Source organism: Phacochoerus africanus, chromosome 15, assembly GCF_016906955.1.
Source record: "Phacochoerus africanus isolate WHEZ1 chromosome 15, ROS_Pafr_v1, whole genome shotgun sequence".
NCBI lineage: Eukaryota > Metazoa > Chordata > Mammalia > Artiodactyla > Suidae > Phacochoerus > Phacochoerus africanus.
In genome coordinates this window covers 38,929,282-38,951,142 of record NC_062558.1, presented here as the reverse complement: position 1 = coordinate 38,951,142, position 21,861 = coordinate 38,929,282, and the positions used below count along the sequence as shown (strand labels likewise).

The window sequence follows — 21,861 nt, the reverse complement described above, 5'->3', positions numbered from 1 at the left end:
TAACTGCCTCATTTTGCTATACACCTGAAACCTAACACAACATTGTAAATTTATAAGTTATAGTTCGATGGGAAAAAGAAAAAAAGATGTCCTCTGGCCCCCTACGAAATATTGTTAAAAAGTATTTGCTTAACAAATACTTTATAGCCATCGTGTGCCAGGTTCTGTTCCAAGCAATATGCAAGTATTTAATCCTTACATTAAACCTATGAGAAAGGTACTATTGTTACCCCCATTTTACAGATAGGGAAATCAAAGCACAAAAAGGACCAACAATGTGCTCAAGGACACAGATCTAGTGTGTATCAAGCCCTCATGAGCCAGCGCCGGTGACTCCCCTTTTCACTACAGCAGCTGAGAGGCTGGCCGATAGTCATAGGGGCGGGGAAAATCCTGAGGCTGTCAGCTGGAAAGGCCCTGTGAGTTTCCTTTTCCCCTGTGATGAGTTTCGGTTTTCTGGCTCTGGGCATAAAAGTTCTTTCTCTTCTGCCTTCAGCTCAGCCATTAGCTGTCTTCTCAGCAGCCAGCCAGAGCAATGGGAAACTGGGGGTCCCATCTCTATGACCAGCCTCCTCAGAAACTGGGAGAGTTTGTCCAGAACAACCTGAGACCCTCTGAAGACTGTCAGAAACAGATCGACCAGACCGTGGACGCCATCTGCAAAGTCCTGCAGGATGCTGAGAAGTTGCCCCTGGTGATAAGCGTGGCCAGAGTGAGTAGAGGGCTGGGGTCAGGGCTTCAGGGAGCCAGAGGGCAGAAAGACTTGGTGCTGAGCACCTACTGTGTGCCAGGCCCTGGGCACACAGACATCATCATATTCCCCATGCTGCTCAACTGAGATGGTGGGATACAGTACAGAGTTTAGGAGTACAGGTTGGGGGCTGGTTCTGCCTCTTACTACTGTGTGACCCAGAGCAGTTTGCTTAACCTCTCTGTGCCTTAGTGTCTGAGTCTATAAAATGGGAGAGCAATAATACTCATCACAAAATGTTAAGAGACTTGAGCATATAATGTTCTTGCACAGGGCTTGGTACAAAGTTAGCACAAAAGAAGTTCCCATTTGGGGCAGCGGGTTAGGGATCCAGCATTGCCGCAGGTTGCAACTGTGGCATGGGTTCGATCTTTGGGCCGTAAACTTCCACATGCTTTGGCACAGCCGAAGAAAAAAAAAGTGAAATAAATTAGCTGTGATTACTATTATTGCTTCTAATCTCCTTATTTTCCAGAGGGGTAAACTGAGGCTAGAAAACTTCAGTAAATCTTCCTACCGATGCTCTGTGGTTTCAACAGCCAGGGGTGGGGCGCTCTCATCAGTTAGAAATGTTTGGTGCTACAGACACAAATCCTGGGGCTGAGACGGAAGATTCTGGACCTTTGGAGAAGAAAGAATGCTGAGAAGGTGCTAGGACCCTAGGGTAGGGAGAGGGCATTGTAGATGCCCAACCCCAGGCTCTCCAGCACTGGAATCCCGCTTCTCTGCAGTCACAGCGCTTTCTGGCCTTACATGCATCCACTAGCCCCAGCAATAAAGACATCCGGGCCTTTGGTGGCTTCTGCCTGGGCCCAGATGAGGAAACTGAGGCACGGGGAAGTTATTTAATAGTTGATATCCAGTTTGGGATTGTAAGCGCTAGTGATCCGTTTGGGAGCTTGCACCCTTAACCACGAAGCCATCCGACCTCTCAACATTGTTAACTTTTTTCTAACACACGCAGCGCCGGGCGGCAGGGGAGTGGGGGCGGGGGCGGGTCGCCGAGCCGCGCTCGTGCGCGTGTGCGGCAGGGCGCTCCGCGGCCACCCGAGCGGAAGCGGAAGCGGAAGCGGAAGCGGAAGCAGGTGGAGCGCTAAGACCGCACGGCCCCCGCTGCAGAGGCTTGAAAAATGCTCTCCTGCAGCTACCTGCTGTGTGCACAGATTTTCTCGGAGACTTGAAGGGGACGGAGTTTGACTCAGCTCTCTCCAACAAAGACCGAAATCTCCTCTCCGAGGCCTAAAAGAACGTGGTCGGTGCCCGGCGGTCTTCCTGGAGGGTCCGCAGCAGCCTTGAGCTTTAGAAAAGCAAGGCCGATGAGAACGGCGAAGGTGCAGGCTTATCGGGAGAAGATGGAGAAGGAGGGCTGGAGACGGGGTGCAAGGACGCACTGGCTCAGCTGGACGACCTCCTCATCGACAACTACACAACGGTTTCCTGTACAAGGAAAGGTCTTCTACCTGATGTTGAAGAGCGACTACTCTCGCTGCCTGGCCCAGGCGGCTCCCGGCGAGAAGGAAAACAGCGTGACCTAAGCCTTGGAAATCGGCAAAGAATATGTGCACCTGACGCACCCAGGCGGCTGGGCCTGGCCCTCAGCTTCTCCGGGTTCTATTACGAGATCCAGGAGGCGCGCAAGCAGCCCTGCCTCTTAGCCAAACAGGCCATCGAGGATACCAGAGCCGAGCTGGAGTCCTGCAAGGACTCCACGCTCATCATGCAGCTGCTGCGAGACAACCTCACCCTCTGGGCCAGCGACCCGTAGGACTGGGAAGCCAGAGAAGGCAACCAGGCGCCTTGCTGGGCTGACGGTTGCCCCGAGCCCAGGGGGGCTCCCTTTTCGAATCGTGCAGACAGGTGCGTCCAGCTGGTTTTACCACAACTGTCGGTCTAGGTAAAAGGCAGGAGATAGCAGTGGGGAAGTTAGGAAGGAGAGTTAGCCAGACAGGCTGCAGTAAGTATTCAAGGAATTCAGTGGGTAAAATAAATACTACTTTGGGGATATGATTTCCAAAACCAGCTGATAGCATTTCCTTAAGCAGTACTGCTGTGCATGCAAAAATGAATTCACCCCTCTCACCTCTTTCTTCAGCTAATGGAGAACAGGGGAAGCTGAGACCCTTGCTTCTGTCAGTCAGCTTAATAACCATTTAATGTGCGGTTTCGGTAGTGCCTTGTTTGTTTTTTTCCTTTATACAGCCGCACCTAGGTCATATGGAAGTTCCAGGCTTGGGGTCCGATATGAGCTGTAGCTGCTGACCTTCACCACAGCCATAGCAATGCCAGATCCAAGCTGCCTCTGTGACCTACACTGCAGCTTGCCTCATCCCTAACCCACTAAGCGAGGCCAGGGATTGAACCCGCACACGCATGGAGACTATGTCAGGTTCTTAAACCGCTGAGCCACAATGGGAACTCCCAGCACCTATTTTCCCTCTTTAAATTATGACATGGACAAACCTTTTCAATGCAATGCATCTAAAATTTTGATACCTGTGACTTTGGGAGTGTGTATGATTTTTTAAGAATCATGGATTTTCTGGAGTCCCTGTCGTGGCACAGTGGAAACGAATCTAAGAACCATGAGGTTGCGGGTTCCATCCCTGGCCTCGCTCAGTGGGTTAAGGATCTGGCGTTGCTCTGAGCTGTGGTGTAGGTCGCAGACACGGCTCGGATCTGGCGTGGCTGTGGCTTTGGCTGTGGCATAGGCCAGTGGCTATAGCTCCGATTCGACCCCTAGCCTGGAAACCTCCATATGCCACAGGTGCGGCCCTAAAAAGACAGAAAAGACCAAAAAAAAAGAATCAATGGATTTTCTTTTGTAACTCTTTGGCTATCATCCTTGTGTATCCTGACAGCGCCAAGTGTGTCAGCCCATGTCAATCATGATGGGTGATTACAAAATGCCAGACTTATATATTAAATGTTTTGGAATTCAGTGGGTAAATAAATGCTACTTTGGGGATATGATCTCTTAAAAAATAATACATACAAAAAGTACACAGGAGGATCCCATTGTGGCTCAATGGGTTATGAATCCAACTATCCATGAGGATGTGGGTTCAGTCCCTGGCCTTGCTCAGTGGGTTAAAGATCTAGTGTTGCTGTGAACTGTGGTGTAGGTTGCAGATGCAGCTCAAATCCAGGATTGCTGTGGCTGTGAGGTAGGCCGGCAGCTGCAGCTCCAATTTGACCCCTTGCCTGGGAACTTCCATATGCCACACATGTGGCCCTAAAAAGGCAAAAAAAAAAAAAAAGCACAGATCTAAGTGTACAGCCTTATAGATTGCCACAAACAGCATATATGTGTAACCTACAGCCAGATGGAGAAATGAAATGTTTCCAGCCCCCACCCAAGAGCCCCTGGACCTCACATCCAGTTACTATCCCCAAGCCCAAACAACCACTCTCCTGACTTCTAACAGCATAAATTCTTTTGGCTGGTCTTTAAACTCTGTATAAATATAAGGTGACCAGCTATCCCATTTGCCAGAACTGAAGGGTTTTCTGGGACATGGGCCTCTTGGTGCCAAAACTGAGAATGTCCAGGGTAAGCCAGTCAGGTTGTTCACCCTCTGTAAAAGAAATCGTGCACCATGCAGCTTTAGTGGGGTTTTGGACCCATCTGTTGAAGAAATGTGTGTGGTTATGGGCAGCTGTTGTTTATCATTTCATTGTTGTCCTGTATTCCATCATGTCGATACACTGCATTTGTCCATTCTGTTGCTGGTGGCCATTTGTGGCCTCCAGTCTGGAGCTGGAATGAAAAGCGATGCTGGGGGCGTCTTGGGTGGTCACATGAACCAGACTTTTAGGCTCTGGTGACATGGAGCTTTTGCTTGAGTTGAGAAACATTTCTACCTGCTGGGGCACCCTGTGAAACCCCCCACACACACACACACACAAATGGTTCAGAGGCTCACATCGGCTTCTCTGTTGCTGGCAGGGTGGCTCGTACGGCCGGAAAACAGTCTTGAGGGGCAACTCTGATGGTTCCCTTGTCATCTTCATCAGTGACCTTGAGAAATTCCAGGATCAGAGTAAAAACCACTCTGAGCTCCTCAACCAAATCTGGGCACAGTTGAAATACTGTCAGCTCACAAGGAAGCTGGAAGCCAAGATGGAGATCCAGAACTTCAACAGTGGGCCCACCACCATCCAGCTGTTCACTAAAGAGCAGAGCATCACTTTCAAGATCCTGCCCGCCTTCAATGCTCTAGGTGAGCCCTCCTGGGTGTGTGTGGGGTCGCGGGGTGTGTAACAGGTCTGGAGGGGCTTGTGCAGAGAGCAAAGCCAAAGAAAAGGGTGGTGGATAGCCTGAGGGTGGCATAAATACCATTGGTGCTTTCCAAAATGAAGGACTTTCAAGAGAGGTGCTTCCTCCTGCCCTGAACTTACTCTCTTTAGAATGACTCTCCGTCTTCTAATTAGGAGAAAATGTTCTAGACTCTAGACTCTAGAGCTTCTCACACTGTGACGTGCACACAGATCATATGAGCAACTTGTTAAAATGCAGGTTCTGATTCAGAAGATCTGGGTCCGGGATTCTGCTTTTGTTTTTTGGTTTTTTGGGGTTTTTTTTAAGGGCCGCACCTGCAAGTTCCCAGGCCAGGTGTGGAATCAGAGCTATAGCTGCTGGCCTACGTCACAGCAACAGTCACAGCAACAAGGGATCCGAGCCATGGCTGTGATCTACATCGCAGCTCATGGCAGCAGTGGATCCTTAACCCACTGAGCGAAGCCAAGGATTGAACCCATGTCATCATGGATACTAGTTGGTTTCATTATAGCTGAGCCGCAATAGGAGCTCCAGGGATTCTGTATTTCTAACCAGTGCCATGATGTTGCTTCTGGTCTGTGTACCATACTTGAGGATTTAGACTAGAATAAATGTTCATTAGAGGAAGAAGATGGAGCAGACATCTGGGGAGAGTTTGGATGGGGCAGATTTTTGACATCTGCCTTCTAATCAGGTTAACATTGATGCAAGGATTTTCCATGGGTAGCTATTTGAATGGATAAATGTTGGGGAGTTCCCATCGTGGTACAGTGGAAACAAATCCACCTAGGAACCATGAGGTTGTAGGTTCGATCCCTGGCCTCCATCAGTGGGTTAAGGATCGGGCCTTGCCGTGAGCTGTGGTGTGGGTCTCAGACTCGGCTCGGATCTGGCGTGGCTGTGGCGTAGGCCAGCAGCTGCAGCTCCGATTAGACCCCTAGCCTGGGAACCTCCATATGCCATGGGTGTGGCCCTAAAAATACAAAAAAGAAAACAAAAAAAAGGTAAATGGTTGGATGTATGGATAGGTGGATAGTTGGATGGATGGATGGATGGATGGTTGATTGAATAAACAAGTCTCAGTAGTTATAGCTTAGTCTATAGGTACATATATTATCACAAACTGAAAATGCACTAATTTATAAGGTAGGCAGCCCCGAATTCTTATCCTGCTCCCACTACTAACCCACTTTTGCCATCAGTAAGATCAGGCTAGAAACGGCTACCTTCTAAGCCCTTTAGGACAATAAGGGTTGAGAATACTTGCCTGCCTCAAACCGGGGCTGGAGTCAAGGTGAAGGGGCACAGTGTCACTGAGAATTCTTGGAAATCCTGTTCTTCCCTCTGGTTCAGAGCCGGGTGGTTGGAGATGAGGCCCGGGCACCCTCTGCTGGGTTCGCCCATCCTGCGAGGATGGTGTGAGAAAAAGAAATCAGCTCTTCCTCATGTGTAAGAATCAGAATCTGCCACCAGATGGCGGTAGAGCTACACATTCCAAACATCCCTTTTCTAGAGGAAAACAATCATGGTTGCTTTCTGAGAAAAGTAACCTAACTGGGGGATTTTAAAATTACTTTTTACTAAATATGAGCCTAACTAATCTAGCCTGCTTTTCACACCAGCTCCAAGCCAACCTCTTTCACCTCTACGTCCCTTTCCACAGCCATGCACCACCACTGCTCTCTCCCCAGGGTCTTTGACCCAAAGCACGACTCTTCTATTTACTTGACTTCTTGGTGTTTCAACTTCCTCATCTGTAAGTGAGCAGCTGATTGCACGAACCACATGAGAGTTTTGTGAGGCTCACATATTTCCCTCTACAGGAAGGGCTTAAACTGTGCCTGGCATAGAGTAAGCACTCAGTCCATGTTAGCTGTATTATTGTTGTTATGAAGACGGCGGAATGCTTTTTCTGTCCGCCTCTCTGCCGCAAGTGCACAGAACCATGCCTGGCTGATAGTAAGACGTCAGTAAGTATCTGTCAAGGTGAATGATAAGAATAATCCGGCTGCTGTCTCCTGGTTTATCTAAACCATAGGGCTCAGCTGGCGAGAAAGGAAACCCTATGATTAAATTCTGGACTCTCTTGCCATCTCCTCCACTGTCCTTGCTTTCTCGTTTCCCTACCAGTGGTCTTCAAACTCCGGTGAGTATCAGAATCAGCAGGGAAACTTAGTAGAAAATACAGAGGCCCAAGCTCTCTCCCACTGGAGTATCCGATCTGCAGAGCTAATATGGAAAACTCTGAGTCCCAGGCTCACTGACCCAGGAGGCTCCTGGGCCTGTGTTCCCCGATTAGCTCCACAGCAGGATTCCGGGAGGCACCCAGTTTGCCCCTCGTCAGCCCCATCTCCTGGGGTTCCACTCTGCAGGGCGTGCGCCTGCCCACAGACCTCCATCCCCAGCCTCCAGCACTCTGCCTTCACCCTGCCCGCCTGCACCCTTGACCCTCTGATTTAGAAATTCACTGGACAGGCTCGATAGCAGAATATACCACATGAGATATATAAACATTATTGTCTTCCAGATGGGTGCCAGCGGCGCCAGGGCCATTTTTTTAAAGAAACCATCCTTTCCCTACTCATTTGGATCCCCCCTTTTTCATTTGTAACTGTGTCTCCTGTCCCTCCGTTTGGTCCTACTGACCTTTCTTAGGACAGCCCCATACCGTGTCCATAAGACTCATTTTAGAGTCTATGCTTTATTGTCTAGCAGGACAAGCCACCCCTCACCTTTTACGCAAATCTACCAGTTCTCTTAGGGACGAGGCAGGGAATGTGTGGGCTCACCAAGGTCAAGTTCCATGAATACTAAAAGTTCCACGGGTCTCTTTGATACCAGGCTTAAGTGAGAAGCCCAGCCCCTGGACCTATCGAGACCTCAAAAGATCCTTGGATATGATGAAAGCCAGCCCTGGCGAGTTCTCAGTCTGCTTCACTGAACTCCAGGAGAGGTTTTTTAATAACCTTCCCAGAAAACTGAAGGATTTGATCCTCTTGGTAAAGTACTGGTATCAACAGGTAAATTTCAAAGTGCGCGTCTATTGCTACATCCATTTCCCTTTCACTGAGATAATTCACATCCGGCAAAGTACAGCAAGCTGAAGAATACGGCTCTGTGCCTTTTTCTGTCCTTTTAGGCAACACCCAGATCAAGATGGGGCACATTTCCTGCACCTGCACCCCAGCGGGCCGCCTACTCACAGGCAGTCCTCGCCCCAAACGAACTCTTGTCCTGACATTGGTCACCACAAATTAGTTTCACTTGCTTTTCACTCAGTGTCAATAGAATCAGACTATGTGCGTCACATCTGCCCTCTTTCGCTCCATATTATGCCTAAGAGGTTCGTCCATGTTGCTGCATGTGCTAGTGGGTGTTCGTTGCTTTGTTCTGGTCCCTTGCATTAATACACTGAACATTGACACATTCCACTGCTGAAGGAAATTTAGGTGGTTCTCAGATTGGGGCTGTTATGAATTAGGTTATGATGGATATTTCCCTACGTGTCTTTTTGTGACTTTGAGCACTCATTTCTCTTGGGTAAATATGCAGGCATGAGACTGCTGTGCTGTAAGGCATACCATATGCATGTGTGTGTGTGTATACACCTTGTGTATGTGCGTTATAGAAACCCTATATAGGTATACACATACAATTAGGTGTATATATAAATATACACGTACACATACATGCCATGCCGTGTACCAGATCACACTGCCAGCAGCAATGTGTGACAGCTTCAGAGGCTCCATATTCTTGTCAACACTTGGAATTGTCAGTCCATCGAATTTGAGCCATGGTGTCATTTTGGTCATCGGCAGGGGACAGTGACTTCCTATAGACTTCCGGTTCCTTGATTTCGGACCCTTAGCATGGAAGGAACGGTCCCCATTTAACCGCTGCCTTTTTCTTTGCCCGCAGTGCCAGGAAAAGCTGCCGGTTTCATTCCAGCTGCCGGTGTATGCTCTGGAGCTGCTCACAGTCTACGCGTGGGAACAGGGCTGTGGAGCAGAAGACTTTGACATAGCTGAAGGCCTCAGGACGGTCCTGGGGCTCATCAGGAAGCCAAGAGAGCTGTGTGTCTACTGGACAGTCAACTACAACTTCGAAGATGAGACCGTGCGCAACGTCCTGCTGGGCCAGCTCAGGGCGCCAAGGTAGCACGCCTCCCACCACCCCCTCTCCTTGCCTCTTCATCTGCAGGCCAGGCTGTGCCCGCTTAGAATGAGGGCGCTTCCTCATCCTCCCCCGGCTCATTTCTTCTCCCACCAGCAGCCCAACTGATTTTTTTTTTTTTTTTAATCCAATGGAATTTATAGGCCAGTAATCCTGGATCCAACGGACCCAACCAATAACGTGAGCCAAGATAATTCGTGCTGGCACCTGCTAAAACTAGAAGCTGAAACCTGGTTGTCTTTTCTGAACGAGTCACCTGGACCATCTTGGAATGTTCTGGTGAGAGGGCTTTTCCAAGCCAGTGCATGTCCTGCTGTGGGCAGCACCCCCCCACCCCCAGTCCCCTGCCCCCTGCCAACACTTGGCCTGCGGCTTCATCCGGGCTCTCCATGTGTCAGTTTCCTAGAGTTGCCGTGAAACCACACTGTACACCGGTGGCTTAAAGCAACAGAAGTGGATTCTTTCACAGGTTTGGGGGCTCCAAGTCCAAGATCAAGGTGCCAGCAGGGCCGCGCCCCCTTGAAAATCTCCAGGGGCAAATCCTTCCAGGCCTCTCCCAGCTTCTGAGGGTTGCTGGCATCGTGGCTTGTGGCAGTAACCCTCCACTCTGCCTCCCTTGTCACACAGCCTCCTCTTGTGTGTCCACAGTGCCTCCTGTCCCTATGTCTCTCTCCTCTTCTTCTAAGGACACCAGTCATACCAGATGAGGGTGCACAGTGGTGACCTCGTCTTAACTTGGTCACCTCTTTGCAAAGACCCATTTTCCAAATCAGGTCACATTCATAGGTCCCGGAGGTTGGGCTTCCACATGTCTTTTCAGGGGACACAATCCAAATCTATAACACTCCACGAGGGGCCTGCCCTCCCACTGAAAGGAAGGTCAAGTGCAAAACTGAACAAAGAGAAAAGGGGGCCATAGATGAAATTGAGCGGAGGAGTGGGTGGCAGTCACCCCTGCAGATGCCAGGACAGGCTCTGAGCTCCAGTCGGGCAGGGGCAGAGGACCAGAGTGAGACGGGAGGCTGGAAAGGGGACGACGGTCGGAGGGGCAGCCGTGAAGAGAGGCACTGGCCTCTCCCCGCCCTTCCCCAGAGGAAGAGCAAATCTATCCGCACCAACTGCCTTGCACTCTTGGGGCTTAGCAGAGGACAGTCCCACAAGAATGTTCTCCGGTTACACCAGTGAACCCATTCAGCTTTTATGGGGGTCATGGGGTTGAGGGGTGGGGGTGGCAGATGCATCATTTGAAGCCCAATAGGTCAATTGAATTTCACATGGCACAGATATGGGTATGGGACCAATTTACATCCAAATTATGGGAGGCAGGCATCTGCACATCACTTCCACAGGAATTTGAGGGCCCGTTGAGCAAAGATCTGGGATGGAAATGGTAGATGTAAATTGAACTTGCAAATTCACAGGGCCCTGGAAGTGAAGGAATCTGTGAACAGGACGTCCTTGGGATAATCGGCCAAATCTGAAAATGGATTGTTTCTGGACACTAATAATACCTGAATCTCTTGCCTCCCTCTGCTGAGGACCCTTGTGATGACACTGGGTTGCACCACCCTGCCCCCCACCCCAGGATAAGCTCTCCATCTCAGGATCCTTAACTGGAGTGCATCCATGTAGTCCTAGACTAGGATGTGGACGTTTGAGGGGTATCGCCATTCTGCCTCCTGCCAGCAAGGCGCAGACAGGCCTGCGGGAGTCCCTGACCGCAGCAGGTGGAACAGGGGAGAGGAGATGCTCAGGTGAGGTGTCGTGACCCGTGCTCCTCAGAGCACGTCCCATATGACGTTTTCTCCCAAAGAGGAACCGCACCTCTGTGCAGGTGTCAGACCCCATCTAGACAGCAGAATATGGTTTCTTTCCAGAAGTGGCCGCAAGGGCCAGGGAGTGAACAGGTCCCACCCTCCAGGGTCTTCCGCTCCCTTCGAGGGCACAGCTCCCCCTGCTGTGGAGGGTTGAATAGTGTTCTTGCAAAATTCAAATCCCCTGAATCCTAAGGATGTGATCTTTGGAAGTAGAGTCTTTGCGGGTATCATTAAAATGAGGTCACCCTGAGTTCCCGTTGCGGCTCAGTGGTTAACAAATCTGACTAGGAACCATGAGGTAGCGGGTTCGATCCCTGGCCTTGCTCAGTGGGTTAAGGATCCGGCGTTGCCGTGAGCTGTGGTGTAGGTCACAGACGCGGCTCGGATCCCACGTTGCTGTGGCTGTGGTGTAGGCCGGCAGCTACAGCTCCAATTTGACCCCTAGCCTGGGAACCTCCATATGCCACGGGAGCGACCCAAGAAATGGCAAAAAGACCAAAAAAAAGCGGGGGGGGGGAGGCCATGTGACAGCAGAGGCAGGCACAAGACAAGGATGACCATGGACTGGCATAAGCTGGAAGACACACGGAAAGTTTCTCCCCAGAGCCTTCAGAGAGCAGGGCCCTGCCCACACTTGGATGTCAGATGTCTAGTCTCCAGAATCATGATGTTACAGCAGTGCCTGGAAACCAGTCCACCTGGGCTCAGGGTGTTTAACAGAGGCTGATAGAACCTTAAAGAAGCAATGCATGTGGTCATCAGAAGTCAAAAATACATGGAGTTCCTGCTGTGGCTTAATGGGTTACGAACCTGACTAGTGTCCATGAGGATTCGGGTTCAATCCCTGGCCTTGTCCAGTGGGCTAAGGATCTGGCGTTGCCATGAGCTGTGGGGTAGGTCATGGACTTGACTTGGATCCAGCATGGCTGTGGCTGTGGCTATGGCCAGCAGCTGCAGCTCCAATTCGACCCCTAGCCTGGGAACTTCCATATGCTCCTACGATAGGAGTGGCATTCCCTGGTGGCCTAGTGGTTAAGGATCCAGCATTGTCACTGCTGTGATGAGGGTTCAGCCCTGGCCTGGGAACTTCACATGCCATGGGTGTGGGGAAGGGGGGTGGTGAGTGGGGAGGGACCTACAATAAATGGGAAAATAAGGAACAGAGCAGGAGGAGAAGCTAAGAGGTGCTGGCCATTAGCAGGTGTTTGCCACAACAGGAAGTGGAAACTGGAGAGTAATTGAGAGCCAGGGGCATTACATCTGTGAGGAGAAGGATCCAGATCTGTCCTTAGAGATCTAGTGAGGAGGAGCAACTAGGAGAATTTTTGTTTCTGGGAGATCTTGGGGTGTGTCGATGCAAGAATTCAGACAAAGGTGCCAGCAGGAGGGAGATGGCAGGTGGGGCAGGGGAGGAAGCTGGGGGTGGGGGAGCGGCTGGCAGGAGCCACTCATGGCGGGGGTCCTTCCACAGCCTGCATCACTCTACTCGACCCCAGGCCATCATCTCGATAAGTTCATCAAGGACTTTCTCCAGCCGGACAAGACTTTCTTAGATCAGACCAAGAAGGCCGTGGACATCATCTGTAAATTCCTTAAAGAAAATTGCTTCCGCCATTCGGCTACAAAGGTTCAGAAGATTGTCAAGGTGAGCCCTGGCCTTACTCTTCCAGGGTGTTTCTGGTGGGGAACTAAGCGGGCTCTGCAGCCCTGGCACTCGTGACCACCGCAGTGTGCGGGCGGTGGCTGAGGGCAGGAAGCTGGGGAGATGGGAAGCTAGGACACTGGCTTTCCATGGAGGGTGCTATTGCACCGCCTCTGTCAGTGATACTGGACTTGGGATCCTGCGCTAACCTCCAAGGGCTGCTGGTGGCGCATCCACTCTGACCTCCGCCTCCTCTTCCCATCGCCTTCTCCTCTGGGTCTGTCTTCTCGTCCCTTCTAAGAACATTTGTCATTGGACGTAGGGCCCACAGGTCCCTAAGTTAATCACATCTACAAAGACCCTTTTTCCAAATAACATCACATTCACACAGGTTCCCAGCAGACGTACCTTTTGGGGGCCACCTTTCCAACCACTGCAGATTCCAGGCTAGGTGCGTACGGAACCAAAAAGTGATGGTCTTCCTTGTTTTGGTGACTGGAGCCCAATTCATCCCATCAGCTGAGTTAGAGGTTCAGCAGATTGGGCCACTCTTCTCCGTGACTCAGCAGCCACAGGGGCTGACACACTTCCCTCCGTGTGTTGGCCAATAGCCAGATAACTGCATGCTTGTGGCCGCAAGAAGGAGGGAGGAAAGGGTTGACACTAATCTGTTCTCTCTGAGTCTGCAAAGCTACATAGTCCTCAGGAGACGGCTTTAGGAAGTGGACTTGAGAAGTAGGTAATTTGGCAGTTGCCATCGTGGCTCAGCAGAAACGAATCTGACTAGTATCCATGAGGATGTGGGATTCGACCCCTGGCCTCGCTCTGTGGGTTAAGGATCTGGCATTGCTGTGGCTGTAGTGTAGACCAGCCACTACAGCTCCAATTTGACCCCTAGCCTGGGAACCTCCATATGCTGCAGGTTTGGCCCTAAAAAGACCAAAAAAAAAAAAAAGAAGTAGGTAATTTATGTCTGTTTTGTAGCCATCGCTTGGTTGTGGGTAAATTCACACATCCAAGGGCATGAGATGAACCACCTTTGGAACCATATGGTTCTATTCACTTGGAAAATAGACCCCGCCCTAAGTGGAGACTTTTTTTTTCCTTTTTTTTTATTATCACTCAATGAATTTATTACATTTATAGTTGTATAATGATCATCACAATCCAATTTCTCAGGATTTCCATCCCACACCCCTGGCACATCCCCCCACCCCCCGAACTGTCTCCTTTGGAAACCATAAGTTTTTCAAAGTCTGTGAGTCAGTATCTATTCTGCAAAGAAGTTCATTGTGTCCTTTTTTCAGATTCCACATGTCAGTGAAAGCATTTGATGTTGGTGTCTCCTCGTCTGACTGACTTCCCTAAGTGGAGACTCTTAACCTGGAACTACCCTTAGCCCAAATGGTGCCAGGCCCTAGGGATGGGAGGCCCTAGGGATGGGAGGGGCTCGAGCACTAGAAAACACTGTATCTGGGGGATACAGTGTCTCTGTATCTGTTCCTTCACTAGGGGGGATCAACTGCCAAAGGCACAGCTCTGAAGAACTCCGATGCTGACCTCGTCGTGTTCACAGATTTGCTGAAAAGCTACACCTCCCAAAAAAATGAGAGATGCACCATCATCAAGGAAATCCACAAGCAGCTGGAAGCCTGTCAGCAGGCGCAGGATTTTGAAGTGACGTTTGAGATCTCAAAATGGAAGGCTCCCAGGGTGCTGAGCTTCTCTCTGAAATCCAAAGTCCTCAACGAGTGCGTACACTTCGATGTGCTGCCTGCGTTTAACGCACTAGGTAAGACCCCCAGCTGTGAGCTTCTGGAAGAGGAAGATGGATTCTGGTGCGACGGTGGAAGGAGTAGGGGGCAGGTCACGTGGCTTACTAATGGGTCATGGGTCCAGTGCCCTACCAGGGGGCATTCACAGTGACAGGATCTGACATCTGTATACATTTTCATTGTCATTTCTCATTTAAGTGTCCCAAGGAAGGCCAGAAGCCACATCTTATCCTCTCACGGTATCATTCCCAGCATCTGTCAAAGAGTGGGGTACACAGGAGTTTTCTGTGGCACAGCAGGTTAAGGATCTGGCATTGTCACTGCAGTGGCTTGGCTCACTGCTGTGATGCGGGTTCAATCCCTGGCCTGGGAATTTCTACATGCCTCATTGTCTCTGAGGATTCAGGTTCAGTCCCCGGCCTCACTCAGTGAGTTAAGGATCTGGCATTGCCAAGAGCTTGTGGCATAGGTTGCAGATGTGGCTTGGATCTGGTGTTGCCATGGCTGTGGCCTAGGCTGCAGCTGCAGCTCCAGTTCGAGCCTTGGCCCAGGAACTTGCCTATACCACAGGTGTGACTGTAAAAAGAAAAAAGAAAGAAAGAAACCAAGGCTACTTCAGACATTTTCCAAATCAAAATCAGAAGACTCTGGTACCTTCCTTCTGAACAGTTCTTAGTGTCTCTAGTGAGGAAATGACCATATCGATTGGGGGTAGGCTTACTTTTTTTATAAAAGGCGAGATAGCAAGTATATTTAGCTTTGAAGGACCGTAAGGTATCTGTCACAACTACTCAACTCTTCCTCTGTAGCTTGCAAACACCCAGCAACAATCTACAGTAACAAGTGGGTATGACTGTGTTCCAGTAACACCTTATTTACAAAAGCAAGCAGGGCACGGGATTTAGCCTGGGGGTCGTGGTTTGCAAACTTCAGGTCAGGGCTGTCCAGAAGGTCTTTCTGTGATAATAAAAATGTTCTATGTCTTAGTTCTGTATCTGTTGAGACTTTGAAATGTGGCTAGTGCACCTGAGAAACTAAATTTCTCATTTTAGTTTCTTTTAATTAGTTTGAATGCAAATAGCCACGATGGCTAATGGCTACACTATTGGACAGCGCGGGTCTAGATAGCACTTTAATAATACTACTTACACTCATATAAACCATACAATTTTTAATATCTCATTACACCGCAGATGGCCCCAATATCTTAGATATCAGTCACTCCCAGACACTGACAGAGTTCAAAGTCATGTCCCAGAATTAGATTTGTCAACAATGTTTTGACGTCTGTTACTTTCTATACAGATTAAAACATAACGCCAATTTCTCCTCTCCCCACCCACCCAATGCTAGGTGACCTGAAGTCCGGCTCTGCACCCAGCCCCAAGATCTATGCTGAGCTCATCTCCTTATATAAATCCTCAGACACCCTGGGGGGAGAATTTTCTACCTGTTTCACGAAGCTGCAGCGCAATTTTGTTCGCTCCCAGCCCACCAAACTGAAGGATTTAATTCGCCTGGTGAAGCACTGGTACAAATGGGTATGACAGCCCTTGTCCTGGCCGCCTGGTTATGACTTTTACCAGTACCTGTGACCGAGACCAGCGCCTAAGCAGGTGCTCCTGGCACCCACTCACTTCCGGGCCTGGGGCCGAACCACACAGAGGGAAGGGCTCTCCTCACTCCTCACCCTGAGTGTCTTGGCCAAGGTCCCATCACTAATCCTGTTGAGTTGGGTCGGAGGTAGGCACCTCCTACTATCAGAGCTGCTACACAGAGTTTATTTTGCCTTTGCTCTGACATCCAAAGCATTCTGCAGGAATCCAAGTTATCCCGCCTCTAGAGGGCAGGCCAAGTTGAGATCTGCATGCCTTCAGGTCACCAGCACGGCTTCTCTGCTGCTGGGTGCCCATCATTAATAGACACAGATGCTCCCTCCTGGAAGGCAGGCTGAAGCGACATGTGGGACCTGGGGTGCATCTCCTCTACTGGTTCCCCTGCCTGCCCTTCCCTCAGCTGTCCTGCTCGTGGGCTGGTTTCCGAGTATTTTCATGACACTTGGCACAACAGCAGCTCTTTCAGGAGGTCATTCCCTTCCGTGTCCAGCTCCCTGAAACCTGAGGAGACGGGTCTCTGCGGGTTCCATGTCTGCACTCAGGGTGCTCAGAGCACTCAGGGCTACGGGGTGACCTTGAGCATGTCACTTCGCTTCCCCATGACTTCATCACTCTGCCTGCTGTGTAGGCATGTTGGAGGGTTAGAAATGATGACATAGGTGAGATGCCTGGCCCCATAATTAGCCCTTAGTGGGTCTTTAGCTGTAAATAGTATGAACGGTAGCTATGTTATAATTCTCGGAAGTCACAGAGGGCCAAGGCACAGCTAAGAAACCTGCGTGGGCTGCTTTCCAGTGGCAAGGGGCACCACTCAGACCCCCAGCAGGCCAGCCCCACCCGTGCTGCGCCTCGTGACTCGGTTGCCCCGTGGCAGCCCCGCCATCCTCGGTGTGCGTCCTCTGTGGCTCTTGCTAAGCTCGCTGCCCCTCCCCGCTTCAACCAGTCTCACCCTCTGTCTCCACTCTTCCCTCAGTGTGAACGCAAACTGAATCAAAAGGGGTCTCTGCCCCCGAAGTATGCCTTGGAGCTGCTCACCATCTATGCCTGGGAGAAGGGGAGCAGGGTCCCGAACTTTGACACGGCTGAAGGTTTCCTGACGGTCCTGAAGTTGATCACAGAATATCAGCACCTCTGCATCTTTTGGACGGTCAACTACAACTATGACAATGAGATCGTGAGGAACTTCCTCCTGGCCCAGATGCAGAGAACCAGGTGCCCCAAAGCCCAGCCCCTCCTTTTCTTAACCTGATTCCCTCCAGCTCCCTTCCGGGGGCCTAGATTCACCTCCCACGGGGTCCACATTCACTCTTCCTCATGTGAAACAGAAGGGAACGTGACGACCAGCAGGACCTCCCACAGTCTCCAGGGGTAAAGCCTAGGGAGGCAGGGTAAACGTCATCGGGGGAAGGGAGAAGGCAGGACCAAGGTACTGGGTCCCTGAGTCTTTCTAGGTCAGAAGGGAAAGCGTGGATTCAGCGAGTCTAAGGTGTGGAGCTTGGAAGTGCGTCCCTGAGAAATAATGCTATTATTCGCTGCCAATATATCCTGCAGGCTATTTATTAGGCGAGGTTTTATCTACCCTCCTTCCTACGAAACCTTTATCCTTCCAGAATAGGAAGGAACGTCCCCTTGTGGTGCAGCAGAAACAAATCCGACTGGTATCCATGAGGATGCAGGTTCGATCCCTGGCCTTGCTCAGCGGGTTAAGGATCCGGCAATGTCATGAGCTGTAGTGTAGGTTGCAGACATGGCTCAGATCCAGCATTGAGATCTGAGGCGTAGGTGGGCAGCTGCAGCTTTGATTCGACCCATATCCCGGGAACCTCCATATGCCACACGTGCGACCCTTAAAAAAAAAAAAAAGGAAGGAAGGAATCTCAGTGTGTCTACTCAGAGCCACCCTCAGGGAACAAAACAATGGAAGCAAAGGAGAAGAGAAAAAGGAACATTGAGAAAGAATAGAAGGAAGACAACCATTATCCGTGGCTCACCTCCCACAGGCGTGACCTGCTTGACCGTCTGGCTGGTGAGGACTGTCATCCCCCAGTCGACATAGCGTGGAGCAGGTGTTCATGTCGTGCCTTTGTGTGCAAACTAATGGACAGCTTTCCAAACCTCTCCGAGGAATATAATTTAATTCTAGGAAATCACCATGAACCGTGTTGGTGCGTTTGCGTTACTGACATCTCAGATAGACACATTGTTTTATTACTGAGAGTAGACTGGCCCCCAGTTCTGAAGCTGCCGGTTCTGAAGAGCATGCCTCTCATGACTTCTCACCTCTCCTTTAGGCCCGTGATCTTGGACCCCGCTGATCCCACTGCCGACGTCGGCGGAGGGAACCGCTGGTGTTGGCATCTTCTAGCAAAAGAGGCTACTGAATGGTTGTCTTCTCTCTGCTTCCAAGATGGGAGTGGATATCTTATACAGTCGTGGGACGTGCCAGTAAGTGTCATCTAAAGGAAGTGTCCTCTGAAGGTGGCCCTGGGACTCGCTTCAATCAAAGAGCTTCTCCTGCGGCAGCACTCGGACGCACTCAGCCACAGATGCAAACAGACCAATTAAACAGTTGGGTTTTTCCTCCCCGTTAGACGAAATCCAAAGGCAGGCCGTCTAGGCCTCACACAACCGTTCCCTCAGCTATCCCTGTGAGCAGGGTCCCTGGTTTCAGCCCACGAGAGGCAATAGCGACGCCCCCTAGCTCAACAACCAGAAACCTCTCCAGAGCTGGCCAGGTGCCCGCCCCCCCCCCAATCCCCCACTCCTCCCTGGCTCTTTCTGGAGCCACCCCTCTGGTGGATTTGCATCTTCGTGGCCCTGAAAGTGGCTCGGGCCCCTTCAGGTGGCAGGTTCACAGACAGGCAGCAGGAACGGAAAGGGGGAAGTTAGCTGCCCAGGGTGTCTTACTAGAAGCCTCCCCAGCAGCCTCCCTCACATGTCATTGTCCAGAATGGTCCTGCGCTACCTGTAACTTCCTTCAGAGTAGCTCCAAAGCGGGGTGCAGACAGCTGGAGGTGGGGCCAGCCAGCCAAGAGGGCCGGCCACACACACCTGTCCCAAAGCTCCACCTCCACCCAAGATACTTGCTGCCAAGTATACTTGCTTTTCAGCCAAGTCCTCTCTCCACAAGTGCCCCAGACTGTCCCTGGTCATAGTGACCTGCACAGCTACACTTCCTTCTTTCTTCCTTTTTTTTTTTTGTCTCTTTTAACCAGTGTTTCTAACTGCTTTGGTGTACCGTTCTTGCACATGTATTTCTTTCTAGGCAGTACAGACACCAGGAAGCTGTGGAGCAGGGCTATATCCTCTTGTCAGTGAGCTGCTCTTTAGACGTTGGAGATTCATGGACTGATAGTGCTGGAAGAAACCTCTAGAGGCCATCAGGCAGTTGCTTTTAAAGACTCGGTTCACTGTGTGACAGAGTGACCCAGCTCCATCCTCCCTTGATGCCCCTACTCCTTCTCTTGCTTCTCTGACTCCTCTTGAATTCAGACCGCCACACCCTGCCTTGTGTCACCTCCCTTATGGCAAGTACCAGCTCTCATCCAGCTTTATGTGCCCTGGTCTTGTCAACCATGCTATGTTTTCCCAGTTGACTCCTTCCTCTTCCTTCAAGTCTCAGCAGAGGGTTCTCCCTGTATTCCCGGAAGTGCATTTTACCCAGCCCCTGGTTCCCCTAATGCCATGGTCTCTTTCCCTCTGCACACAAAACCCCGTCTGCCCCTGCCCAGTCGAGGTCTCCTAAACCAGTAAAGAGCCAGGCTTTTCTTACACCTGCACTCTCCAAAGGCTTGCATCATAACGGTTGATAGACGCATATATCAGCAGTTGTTTTAGATGTACATAAAAGATACTTTGAATATATAACATACATATAATTGTTGTCTTTTCCTTCTGAGCCTCCCTTTTCTGCCCCATCCTTGAGTATCTTCTTGCCAAATCCAAAGGCTTTGTCCTCCGGCTTTAGCTTCCAGGGTATTTGAAGGTCTAAGTGTGTTAACCTCATGTATCCACTTACCTTTTCACGTACCAGCTGTCATAAGCACACATAGATCTGGTCTTTGTCCCCAGTTCCTGGCACAGAGCTTCTAAAACCCTTGGACTCTCCTGATAGGAGTGTGTTGTGTATTCATAAGGCACCCCTCCCAACCCCCCTGAGTTATGCTAACGAGGTATGGGCCCTTAGATAGTTTCAAGAGAGGGGTTGGCAGTGCCAGAAATGCCAAGCCTGTGATGAGAGAGCAGAAACTTTCAGCTGTGTCCCCACCCCCACCCCCAGCCTCCTAACGGGGTGGGGGGGGGAGGCTGGAGATTGAGTCTAAGCACATAGCCAGTGATTTAGTCACTCGTGCCTTTGTGATGAAGGCCTGTTTAAAAACTCTTGGGATGACAAGCCTTTCTGGTTGGTGAGCATCGGGAGGAAGGCACACCCTGACTCTAAGAGGAAGGGAGCTTCTGTGCTCAAACGCCTTCCAGCCCTCGCCCCTGTGTCTCTCTTCATCTGGCTGTTCACTGGTATCCTCTATAATAAAATGTGATTGTACAGATAGCACTTTCCTGAATTCTGAGTCATTCTGATGAATTATTGAACCTGAATGAGAGTCATGGGAACCCCTGAATCTGAAGCCAAGTCAGGCAGAAGTAAGTTGTCTGAGAACTCCACTTGCAGCTGGGATCTCAAGGGGGTCAGTCTTGTTGGGACCTTGCCCTTTAACCTGTCGGGTCTGCATCCCCTCCAGTTGGTGTTATGAGTTGGTGTTGGATGCACCACTACTCTTTTTTTTTATATATATAGTTGATTTACAATGTTCTATCAATTTCTGCTGTACAGCAAAGTGACCCATTTATACATGTGTGTACATTCTTTTTTTTTCATTTATCTTCCATCATGTTCTATCACCAGTGATTAGATACAGTTCCCTGTGCTATACAGCAGGATCGCATTGCTTTTCTTTTTTTTCTTTTTTTATCTTTTCTAGGGCCACACCCACAGTATATAGTTTCCCGGGCTAGGGGTCTAACTGGAGCTGTAGCCGCTGGCCTACACCAGAGCCACAACAATTCGGGATCCGAGCCGCGTCTGCAACCTACACCACAGCTCACAGCAACGCCGGACCCTTAACCCACTGAGCCAGGGCAGGGATTGAACCCACAACCTCATGGTTCCTAGTCGGATTTGTTAACCACTGCGCCACGGCAGGAACTGCCGCCTGTGTCTTTTTGAATGAAAGTTTTGTCTGGATATATGCCCAGGAGTGGGATTGCTGGATCATATGGTAGTTCTATATCTAGTTTTCTGAGGAAATTCCATACTGGTTTCCATAGTGGTTGTATCAATTTACATTCCCACTAACAGTGTAGGAGGGTTCCCTTTTCTTCACACCCTTTCCAGCATTTGTTATTTGTAGACTTTTTAATGATGGCCATTCTAACTGGTGTGAGGTGGTGCCTCATTGCAGTATTGATTTGCATTTCTCTAATAATTAGTGATCTTTTCATGTGCCTGTTGGCCATCTGGATGTCTTCTTTGGAGAAATGTCTGTTGAGGTCTTCTGCCCATTTATCAATTGGGTTATTTGGTTTTTTGCTGTTGAGTTGTTTGTATATTTTGTAGATTAAGCCCTTGTCAGTTGCATCATTTGCAACTATTTTCTCTCACTCTGTAGGTTGTCTTTTTATTTATTTATTTATTTTTGCTTTTTTAGGGCCACATCCGCACCATATGGAGGTTCCCAGGCTAGGGGTCGAATCAGAGCTATAGCTCCTGGCCTACACCACAGCCACAGCAACACCAGACCCGAGCCA

General features: G+C 50.1%; 1 protein-coding gene and 1 pseudogene across 2 annotated transcripts; both read left to right on the top strand.

Moving 5' to 3' along the window:
* The first annotated feature begins 414 nt into the window (after positions 1-414).
* OAS2 (2'-5'-oligoadenylate synthetase 2) lies at positions 415-20,605 on the top strand. 2 transcript variants are annotated; one of them, XM_047759541.1, is made up of 11 exons: positions 415-712; positions 4,698-4,971; positions 7,872-8,050; positions 8,952-9,187; positions 9,350-9,485; positions 12,495-12,668; positions 14,178-14,457; positions 15,794-15,981; positions 17,030-17,268; positions 18,348-18,501; positions 19,322-20,605. In XM_047759541.1, the coding sequence occupies exons 1-11, from the start codon at positions 536-538 to the stop codon at positions 19,406-19,408; spliced, it is 2,124 nt and encodes a 707-aa protein (XP_047615497.1). In that variant the 5' UTR covers positions 415-535; the 3' UTR covers positions 19,409-20,605. The 2 variants fall into 2 exon arrangements, with proteins under 2 accessions (XP_047615497.1, XP_047615498.1); XM_047759542.1 differs by lacking the exon at positions 415-712 and adding an exon at positions 2,461-2,608.
* On the top strand, positions 1,271-2,645 carry LOC125116183 (14-3-3 protein eta-like; annotated as a pseudogene).
* Positions 20,606-21,861: the final 1,256 nt, after the last annotated feature.

What these genes read in the sequence shown, in the direction of transcription:
- OAS2 (XM_047759541.1), top strand. Translation starts at nt 536, where the DNA reads ATGGGAAACTGGGGGTCCCATCTCTATGACCAGCCTCCTCAGAAACTG. An exon ending in GGCCAGCTCAGGGCGCCAAG is followed by an intron (nt 9,188 to 9,349) that starts GTAGCACGCCTC and finishes TGGAATTTATAG; the next exon opens with GCCAGTAATCCTGGATCCAA. An exon ending in TACAGTCGTGGGACGTGCCA is followed by an intron (nt 18,502 to 19,321) that starts GTAAGTGTCATC and finishes ATTTCTTTCTAG; the next exon opens with GCAGTACAGACACCAGGAAG.